The sequence below is a fragment of the Melanostigma gelatinosum genome (assembly GCF_949748355.1).
Source record: "Melanostigma gelatinosum genome assembly, chromosome: 4".
NCBI classification, from domain to species: domain Eukaryota; kingdom Metazoa; phylum Chordata; class Actinopteri; order Perciformes; family Zoarcidae; genus Melanostigma; species Melanostigma gelatinosum.
The window spans coordinates 7,654,303-7,665,169 of NC_136637.1; the positions used below are offsets into that span (position 1 = coordinate 7,654,303).

The 10,867-nt window shown below is 40.6% G+C and overlaps 1 protein-coding gene and 2 long non-coding RNA genes across 4 annotated transcripts; all 3 read right to left on the bottom strand.

Annotated features, from left to right (window-relative positions):
- Positions 1-214: 214 nt before the first annotated feature.
- med8 (mediator complex subunit 8) lies at positions 215-3,560 on the bottom strand. Of its 2 annotated transcripts, none has more exons than XM_079266960.1 (7): positions 3,497-3,560; positions 2,856-2,977; positions 2,266-2,410; positions 2,006-2,146; positions 1,772-1,859; positions 1,441-1,680; positions 215-641 (listed from the first exon to the last, which is right to left on the bottom strand). In XM_079266960.1, exons 1-7 carry the CDS (start codon positions 3,500-3,502, stop codon positions 571-573), a joined length of 813 nt encoding a protein of 270 aa, XP_079123086.1. In that variant the 5' UTR covers positions 3,503-3,560; the 3' UTR covers positions 215-570. The 2 variants fall into 2 exon arrangements, with proteins under 2 accessions (XP_079123086.1, XP_079123085.1); XM_079266959.1 differs by having other exon boundaries at positions 1,420-1,680.
- Positions 3,561-6,133: 2,573 nt separating this feature from the next.
- Positions 6,134-7,171, bottom strand: LOC306776921. The gene is made up of 4 exons (XR_013771942.1): positions 7,002-7,171; positions 6,628-6,681; positions 6,428-6,529; positions 6,134-6,196 (listed from the first exon to the last, which is right to left on the bottom strand). It is a non-coding gene; the product is annotated as an uncharacterized lncRNA (long non-coding RNA).
- A 2,774-nt stretch (positions 7,172-9,945) lies between these two features.
- Positions 9,946-10,637, bottom strand: LOC306776910. The gene is made up of 3 exons (XR_013771939.1): positions 10,473-10,637; positions 10,099-10,152; positions 9,946-10,000 (listed from the first exon to the last, which is right to left on the bottom strand). It is a non-coding gene; the product is annotated as an uncharacterized lncRNA (long non-coding RNA).
- Between the last annotated feature and the right edge of the window lie 230 nt (positions 10,638-10,867).

Consider the following 10,867-nt stretch of genomic DNA (forward strand, 5'->3'; position numbering starts at 1 on the left):
CAGTTTGGACAATACAGAGCTGTGTAAACACCACTTGATTGTAGAATTTAAATAAAATAAAAAAGAAGCTACTGGCAAAGCACACTAGTTTAAGATTAAAAATGCGAGAAATAATAGGAAAGTTGATTTATTACTTTCCTTAAGTGCATAAATATAAGAAAAAAATAAAGTGATTTAAATGTATTCGTGACACAAAGTAGTTCTTTAAGCAGATATTTTATTGAGTCAATAGTACAGTACTAAATACTTTCTAATCCCAAAACAATGATGCCTTACTGCCATCTAGTGGCGCAAACACAGAGGTGTATCAAAAATGAAAATAAAAAAGGAACCCTGATGGTTGCAAATGTTAACATTTTATGTTTGAGATCATTTTACACTGAGAATGTGAGTGAAACAGCTTCAGAGAGAGCAGAGTAGCAATAACTTCGTAGATGTTGGTCCATTCTATGAAAATAATGGGTTTGTATAAAGTTACAAATGCGACTATTACAAATTGTTGTCTTTGCTGTAGGCGAGACTGTGAAATGTAACAAATGCTTATAAACATAACCAAAAAAAAGAAGGAGCTCATCGGGTATAAGGATGCATTGAACCGGATGCAGATTTGATGTTTGTCTTGATGCTGCTTGGCATTTTTCCTGAGAAAGAAAACAGGGAGAAAATGAATGCTTTTGCTGCAATGTTTTTCCATCTGTGTACTCGGAAATCTTGAGAGTTCAGCAAACGTCAAGGGTGAAAATAAATAGTCCCTTTGAAATATTAGGCTCATTCGAGATGATTTCTGTCTCGTCTGGAAGAGGATGAGATTCACAAAGAAGTCATAAAGTTTCCAGCAGCATCATCTGACTGAATCAAATAGTATTTGTCAGATCTATCTGTTCCGCTTTTACGATCCAATAACTGCTGTTTAGATGATCTTGTGTGTGGAAGGGTATCGAAATATGGTGTAATCAAATATATAAACACTGTATTTATTACATTACTGTAATCAAATTCAAAGTAAAGACCGAAACCACCTAAAACTCATCCACATCCTAAGTACAAATATTCTCAAAATTAGACACATGCAAAGGGATATGAAGAGCAGCAAGGGCTTAAAGGGATAGTTCGATGTTTTGAAGTGGGGTTGTACGAGATCCTAATCCATACTCAGTGTTTTACAGACAGTATATGGCGGCCGGCATGCCCCCAGTTTGGAGAAACAGACAGGAACACCAACACGGGAGCAAAGTTATGTTACAAAGTAATGTTACTGCTGTGGCTTCTCCAAACTGTGGGCGTGCTGACCGTCGTCTACCGTAGGCAACACACTAACTATGGAAAAGTACAACCGAACTATCCCTTTAACATCAGTACAAATTCATTGTAAGAACACTAACGGCAAACAACCAAAAGTAGTCGTGGTGCAATACTAACCCAGCTCTCCAGGTCTCCTACCTGGCTGCCCTTGCTGCTGTGGAGCCACAGGTCCTCCCATACCTGCTTGCTGGCTTAAACCACCACCAATGGTGACCTGCTGTAAGGTTGGACCTCCACCCATCATGGGCCCTTGTCCCGGATGTCCAGGGGCCACTGGACCAGGAGGCCTACATTTGGAAAGCCCCTTTCCAAATGCAACTGCTCCCACCAACGCGCTAGTGTCAGCAGGGTTGAACGATGGTTTGTTCTGTCGTATTGCTGTGGGGAGAAAGAAAAAAACGCACAGGAGTCAAAAATATTTAAATATATTAATACATTTTAGATGACTTTCCTTGACAGTGAAACATACCTGCACTCTCTGCATCTCTGTCATCACGAGGATTGTTCAGCTTCTCCAGCAGATTGGAACAAAGTTTATTCAACGTCTGGATCTGTTTCTGTTGATGAAAAAATAACCGGGGGGCGTTTTGAACCATGCAAAAATACTCTACAGCTGTAAGCAACGCAAGGCAAATGACTGTTCTACATTTTAGCAGCGTATGAGTAAGACAGCATCGATCCACTCGTCCGATAACTAACTGACCTGTGCCACCTCTGGGCCAATTCGTGCCGCCTCTACACTCAGCTGTTTCTCCTGCTCCTCCACCTCTGGATCAGGCTTGGTCCGCAAGTAGTCCGGTACAATCTCATGGCTGAACACTGGGACACGCTGCTCTGTGAGTTTCTGTTGGGAAGGGGGGCAAGCGGGGGTGGCATGAATGAAAAGGTCAGAGAGTTTGCTAAAAGAAACAAAAAAAACACATCAGAGAAGTAGAAACGTCCGTCCGTGGTTTTGGTACTCACTGCTAAGTCCTCATCTCGGTCCGGGGACAGAAGCAGCGGTATTATAACCTGGTTGCGAAAGGACGGCGTCTTCTCGTTCTTCAGCAGTTTATTGATGGTGTTCAGCTGACCGGATATCAGCGCGAAGTTGTCCAAAACAGAGGGCCTGAATGACACAAATCACAGCATCTGAAAAGGTAAGACGAAAACACTCCGCAAAAGGACATATTTAAGTTTGTGCATTTTGATGACAAAACAGAGCATCTTGTGTCAAACATACTTATAAAGTCGTTTCACCTTTTTAGCGTTAACGCAGTAGAAAATCTCATCAACTGACAGGGTAATGTTGGAGCCAACATATTTATTCAAGGATGAAGTTGGATAGTTTGTAAACCTGTTAAATGGAGTGGATTACTGCGTTTACCTACCCTCCATCAAACAGAGGGATACAACTATAGTTTAAAAACATTAAACACTTCAATATCATATGGACAATCCACAATACAACAACATTTAAATATTGTTTCTTTCATACACACAATTAAGTCTTAACTTGAGAACTTGACCGCAGACACAAAGTAAAGATCTTTGGGGGGAATGCTTTTACTCACCATGTTAATCGCTCGTATTCATTTTCCAACTTATAAATGAAACTGTGAAGAGCGTTTTTGACGTGCGCTACACGAGAAACGAGAGACTCCACCGCCGCCTCCAACTGCTTCTCCTCTCGTTGCTGAGGGAAAGAAAAGAGAAATGCTCCACTGGTGAACAAAAAGTTATTTGCTTTGATCATCATTGTACAACGAAATGTGGATTGTAGTCCCATTTTGCTACACAAGAAAAACACACATAAAACACGTTATTTATGGAGGGAGGAGGATGCGTTTAGGATGAGTTGAGGAGTCTCAGCCAGAGGAAAGAAGCTGTTATGAAGTCTGGTGGTAAGGCAGCTGATACTTAACTGAACACACAAAACAATCCGAACAACAGTCTGCGTTCATCAAATTAATGTCAGTTTAACTTCACATTCAGGTAGACGTCATTGTGATGTTAACCTAGTTTAAACGCGAATTAACCTAACTACGTTAGCTGTTACCTATTAGCAAGCTAGCTATTGCTAGCTCTACAAATAAGTAAACTAAAAGCACCATATCCAACATATACAGGGTGAACTGCAATTAAAGGACCAGTGACTAGTATAACAAAGTACCATACCCTGAATGACAATATATGGGCATTAAAATAGCATTACCTGCATTGTTGAACTACAAGCTAACAGTAAAATGCTCTCAATCAGTCAAGCAGAAACACTTCCGGGTAACCGTGTCAAAATAAAAGCACGTGTTTTGAACACTGCATTTTCACCACACGGAAATACCCAAAACAAAAACATATAGTGGTGGAATGCAACTCCTGGTAAAATTCTTGAATTATCTATTATCACTGTGTGGCTAATTTTACTTAAGCAAAGGATCTAAATACTTCTTCCACCACTGATAAAATGCATTCCAAACATAAAATGAAGTATTTGAAATTATACCTATAAACCTTTGCTGACAGCACTAACGATATAAAGCTTGAACAAATATGACAATAATACTGCACACTGTTTTCCAACTGCAACACAGACTGTGCCATTTCTTGGCCATGTTATTAACGGGCAATAATTGCTTGACGAGGTTACTAAAGTAACAATACATATCCAATATTGACTGACCAGGGTATGGTACTTCTGCCTCATCAGCATCAGTTATAATGTAACAGGTAAAATGCACATCTGGAAGTTGGACATGTGGTATATATATGTATAGAATGTATTTTTTTGTTTTAGGGTTACATTATACAGTGACAGGTAACACGATTTGAAGTCAACTTCTGTGTCTTATCAAAATGTGAATTCAACAGGACATTGTCTGTCACTGTAATGACTTGAGTTTAAATTTCCATCACTGTCATTTAAAGCCTTATTGATGTGTTTGAATATATTTTGAAATAAAAATCTAATTTAAATTACATTTGCTCCATTCTTCCATGAATGTTTGTGTTGCAAGAACATTCTTCCCATTTAGTATTGATATTTTACTAAAAAGCATTTATACACACTATAATAAAATATAGAATATATACTATACAATTATTATTAAGGGTTAAGCCATGGTGTTGATACCAGCAAAGGACACGCAGACAAGTCGTACATTTTTCTCACCCTTTATTTAAAATAAAAGTTCCATTTACAGCAAATGTACAAATGTGGTAATACAACAACAGAAACTTTAGCTAAATAAATTGTAACGAGCAAAATACACATTTAGATAGGCTTGATCTTGAAGTGGCGGCAGATGAGACTGAATACAAGACATTTCAGATCTTTCACCAGGGAATAGAACGCACGAAGACCTTCAGGATCCCTGAAACACGGTGCAATTTTAAAAGTTAATACAAGTGACAATAGTATTAACAGTGGAGTAATCATTAGAAGCTATAACATGCATCTGAGTGAAGTGTACGATTATTGGTTCAATTGACAACTCTCTTGTTGTGGTGTTTATGTTGCAGATGGGTGACAGTATGTGTGACAAATGGGGATCATGGGGATCATTATCACGGATCCCCCCTTACCAAAGCAGCATAGAGTAGAGAATGTTATGTCATCAATATCACAGTACAGTAAGTCATCAAAAACGTGCACACGCGCACACGCTCGAAAAATCAATTGCCTTGATGACATACTAACATCCTGTCTATTTTACATTAATACAGGCTATGTTATACAACTATTACTGGATCATTATCACTGATCCCCCCGCCGCGGCAAGCCGTGTATAGTTGGCATACGCTGACAGCCAATGAAATTGCAGCATTTCATATCGCTGGTTTCAGCTCCTGGACGCAGGTTCGAGTCTCACTGGGGCAAAGCCACTCATCAATGACAAAGAGCTATTCATAAATCAAGAAATGTTTATCCAGCTTTACCTTTTACTGATTATCACTAGATTGTAGTGGCAGATAGATTATCAAGTACTTGACTTATTTTTGGCTATAAACCTATTATATTGCAGTTTTTACTGTTGACTATAATGATTCACGTATTAATGAGACATGTGAACATTAGTGAATGAAATATATTTATTAAACACAACAGGGACAGTGACTATTGAACACAGAGCCAATAATGCAAGGTCACAAATACACAACACAAATATGTTAAACAAATATAATAATGACAAAACACTCCCCTTTTCTCTTACTTTCCCTTTTCAACCTCCCATCTCTTTTTTTCTGTCTCATAAAAAGCAGGTCGTCTGCTTCTCATGCCCTGGTCTTTGTAAAAGGAAAAGACTTTACCAGGGCCGTAAATGTACTTCCCTGTTAGTCCAGGGAACCCCGTGTGAATGTGAGGACTGTTTGGATCCTGCTTCAGATCCATCTGACAGAATCGACACTTGCGACCTGTGGGCTGGGATTCAGTCCTCTTCCTCTTCTGCTGTCTTCTGTCCTCCACCCTTTTCCTTGTAGCATCCAGTTCCAGCTGAAAGAACTTTGGAGGAGGAAGATCAGAGATGCTGTGGATTCATTCTGGCTGGGGAGGGAGATGCCACAATGACACCATCTTCATGAGGTTGCGCACAGGAAAGCAGCCTGTCCAGAGACCTGTGGATTCCAGCTCTGTCTTCATCCAGGTCCTCTGCTGCTGTGAACAGGTCCACTGGCTGACTTCATGGTCGTAGCCAGGGAGCTGTGGAGGAGGACGGGTGGGGACAGCTAACGGCCTGGGTGATGGCTCACCTAGTCAGACAAGAATAAACGGAGCAAATGAGTACGATTCTGGTTGCGTCTTGATTTAATCTTTTGACATGAAAAACCTTCTAATACTAACTTTGATCTCTCTGTGCAGGTGACAGTTGAGCGGGCTCTGCAGACGTCTCAGGAGAAATCAGGGGGGCCTCTGACACTATCGAGAATATTAAACATGTTGTCATTATTATTGACAGTAAGATGAAGCAAGGATGTAACATGACAGCTACACTGTAGTCTGTGAAACTCAGCAAGCTGGACACTGGAGTGCTGCCTACCTATTGTCTCAATACAGTGCAGCAGTAACTGTATAGAATTAACAACAGTTTTGATGGACACTACATGAAGTATATTTTTAAGATGCAAATACAGGTCAAATAACACACACCAGGGACTGTGACAGTCGCCTCTGTTGCTGGACGACCCGCTCCTTCTGGCAGCAGACACGTGAGCTCCTGAGGAACAGGCACTGGTCTCCTTACAGTTACAGCTGCAAGGAGAGAAGGATCACAAAACACAATCAACGGTTTATAACAGATATGAGCACAGTGAATATGACAGATGTGTTTAAATGTTGGATGTATTTACCATCTACTTGTGAACCCTTCAGATGAGTTGGTGCAGCCAGTGTAGCAGATGGTTCTACAATGGAAAACACCTTGTCAGTAATTTATATTTTGACAAAGAAACACAACTGTTCGTATCGTTACGTCACCTTTCTCAGCCGTATCCAATGACAGACTGTTTCTCACATTAATATATAAAGAATATACTTCATTAATACACGTGTGTTTGTCTTTCAATGGGTTAATATTCAGTGTGTGTCATTGTGACGTAACCTAGGCAGGTGAAGCAACATGGCACACTTCAAACACATGCATTCAGGTGTTAGTAACACAGCAGTTTCAGACATGCATATTGTTTCTTTTTATCCATATAAGAAAACAAAGAGTGATACGTACCCTCATCATGACTGGTATCAATTCATAGTCACTGGGACAACAAGCAGAACACCTAAACATGAGACAGAACGGTTCAATGCTTCACGTGGGATAAGAAGTCATGGTCCCATGCTTGTCTGTTGACGGCAGAACGTTTTTGGTGAAAAACCTCTTTCTGTTCCCGGAGCCTGTTGTTGTCTGGCTGTTTGATGATGCAGAAACAGCTGGTAAACAAACAAAAAACATATCATATACACTGAATAGAACACACGATTAACCGGTCAGCAAACCGGCTGAACTGTAACTGATTTTAAATCTTCAGGTGGTAGAAATGAAAGACATCAAATGTTTACTCTCAGCTCTGCACGTGTTGCTTTGAAGGAGATACTCAGCATCCCTCTCTCCAGCTCTTCATCTTCATCCATCACTGAGATGCAAACAGACGAGAATTAGAACTTCATCAAATTAATATCTTCTTGCACTTCTTGTACATAAACATTATTTTAACAGTGATGGAGAAAGTCTACACATCTTGTACTTCAGTAAAAAAATATGTATTAATACCACCACATGGTGTAAATACTCTTTAAGTGAAAGTCCTGCATTCAAATCTTACTTACTCAAAGTCTGACTTAAGTAAAAGTACAAAAAAGCATGTGTTCATCACTTTAATGACTTTATATACTGCTGGTAGTTTAATCTGTAATAACACATAATTTATTAGTTGAGTATATTTTGTCTGATATCCTGAATCTGCCAAGTAACTAACGTTAATAACTAATGCTGTCAAACACACGTGGAGCAGTTAATGTACAGAACTATGAACTACATGCATTAATGACGATACGTGACGTGATACAACGGAGACGTGCATGTTTATTTAACGTTAACGTGATTCACATGAACCACCGGGTCCGGTCACAGCTTGTTGTTCTTTTGTTCCGTGTCCGTAAAGTAACAGAGTATATCTTACGTTCACCATAACCTTAACCGGCCGCTGCTCAGCCTCTGTGTTCACTGACATACGTAGTAAACGCAAACTCATTTTATTTGAATGCACGTTCGTGTTAACTTGTGATACTTTTGGTCACAAAAACGCATCAAAGTCGGACATGAATTAACCGATATGAACCGTTAACGGCTCCAGATTACGTTACGTTGTAAGGTAACGAACTCATACAGAAGTCCGACTTCGACACAATAACACAAAAAAAACACAACTAACTTTATCTTTGAAGCTTTCAAGTGAATGTCAGACAGCCCAGACTAATTGTCATGACATTTTAATTCATTGTTATTCATCTTAATGACTTACCGTTCAACGTAGTGTCCACCCAGCGAATAGATCCGGAAAATGCGGGCTGTCGATGCTCTTTCCAGGCTCCGACTGACTGACAAACACCGGAGAAAATCTTTCTCTCGCAAAACGGCACCACAGCGCTGCTGGTGCTGGTGGCCAAAGATATATTACATCCGTACTGGTTTAGGACTACCATTGAAAATGAATGGGAAACGGTTTAGGGAGTTTTAGCTAAAGAATCCCCGGGTGCCGCGCGCGGGCAAGCCGTGTATAGTTGGCATACGCTGACAGCCAATGAAATTGCAGCATTTCATATCGCTGGTTTCAGCTCCTGGACGCAGGTTCGAGTCTCACTGGGGCAAAGCCACTCATCAATGACAAAGAGCTATTCATAAATCAAGAAATGTTTATCCAGCTTTACCTTTTACTGATTATCACTAGATTGTAGTGGCAGATAGATTATCAAGTACTTGACTTATTTTTGGCTATAAACCTATTATATTGCAGTTTTTACTGTTGACTATAATGATTGACGTATTAATGAGACATGTGAACATTAGTGAATGAAATATATTTATTAAACACAACAGGGACAGTGACTATTGAACACAGAGCCAATAATGCAAGGTCACAAATACACAACACAAATATGTTAAACAAATATAATAATGACAAAACACTCCCCTTTTCTCTTACTTTCCCTTTTCAACCTCCCATCTCTTTTTTTCTGTCTCATAAAAAGCAGGTCGTCTGCTTCTCATGCCCTGGTCTTTGTAAAAGGAAAAGACTTTACCAGGGCCGTAAATGTACTTCCCTGTTAGTCCAGGGAACCCCGTGTGAATGTGAGGACTGTTTGGATCCTGCTTCAGATCCATCTGACAGAATCGACACTTGCGACCTGTGGGCTGGGATTCAGTCCTCTTCCTCTTCTGCTGTCTTCTGTCCTCCACCCTTTTCCTTGTAGCATCCAGTTCCAGCTGAAAGAACTTTGGAGGAGGAAGATCAGAGATGCTGTGGATTCATTCTGGCTGGGGAGGGAGATGCCACAATGACACCATCTTCATGAGGCTGCGCACAGGAAAGCAGCCTGGCCAGAGACCCGTGGATTCCAGCTCTGTCTTCATCCAGATCCTCTGCTGCTGTGAACAGGTCCACTGGCTGACTTCATGGTCGTAGCCAGGGAGCTGTGGAGGAGGACGGGTGGGGACAGCTAACGGCCTGGGTGATGGCTCACCTAGTCAGACAAGAATAAACGGAGCAAATGAGTACGATTCTGGTTGCGTCTTGATTTAATCTTTTGACGTGAAAAACCTTCTCACACTAACGTTGATCTCTCTGTGCAGGTGACAGTTGAGCGTCTCAGGAGAAATCAGGGGGGCCTCTGACACTATCGAGAATATTAAACATGTTGTCATTATTATTGACAGTAAGATGAAGCAAGGATGTAACATGACAGCTACACTGTAGTCTGTGAAACTCAGCAAGCTGGACACTGGAGTGCTGCCTACCTATTGTCTCAATACAGTGCAGCAGTAACTGTATAGAATTAACAACAGTTTTGATGGACACTACATGAAGTATATTTTTAAGATGCAAATACAGGTCAAATAACACACACCAGGGACTGTGACAGTCGCCTCTGTTGCTGGACGACCCGCTCCTTCTGGCAGCAGACACGTGAGCTCCTGAGGAACAGGCACTGGTCTCCTTACAGTTACAGCTGCAAGGAGAGAAGGATCACAAAACACAATCAACGGTTTATAACAGATATGAGCACAGTGAATATGACAGATGTGTTTAAATGTTGGATGTATTTACCATCTACTTGTGAACCCTTCAGATGAGTTGGTGCAGCCAGTGTAGCAGATGGTTCTACAATGGAAAACACCTTGTCAGTAATTTATATTTTGACAAAGAAACACAACTGTTCGTATCGTTACGTCACCTTTCTCAGCCGTATCCAATGACAGACTGTTTCTCACATTAATATATAAAGAATATACTTCATTCATACACGTGTGTTTGTCTTTCAATGGGTTAATATTCAGTGTGTGTCATTGTGACGTAACCTAGGCAGGTGAAGCAACATGGCACACTTCAAACACATGCATTCAGGTGTTAGTAACACAGCAGTTTCAGACATGCATATTGTTTCTTTTTATCCATATAAGAAAACAAAGAGTGATACGTACCCTCATCATGACTGGTATCAATTCATAGTCACTGGGACAACAAGCAGAACACCTAAACATGAGACAGAACGGTTCAATGCTTCACGTGGGATAAGAAGTCATGGTCCCAGGCTTGTCTGTTGACGGCAGAACGTTTTTGGTGAAAAACCTCTTTCTGTTCCCGGAGCCTGTTGTTGTCTGGCTGTTTGATGATGCAGAAACAGCTGGTAAACAAACAAAAAACATATCATATACACTGAATAGAACACACGATTAACCGTTCAGCAAACCGGCTGAACTGTAACTGATTTTAAATCTTCAGGTGGTAGAAATGAAAGACATCAAATGTTTACTCTCAGCTCTGCACGTGTGGCTTTGAAGGAGAGATACTCAGCATCCCTCTCTCCAGCTCTTCA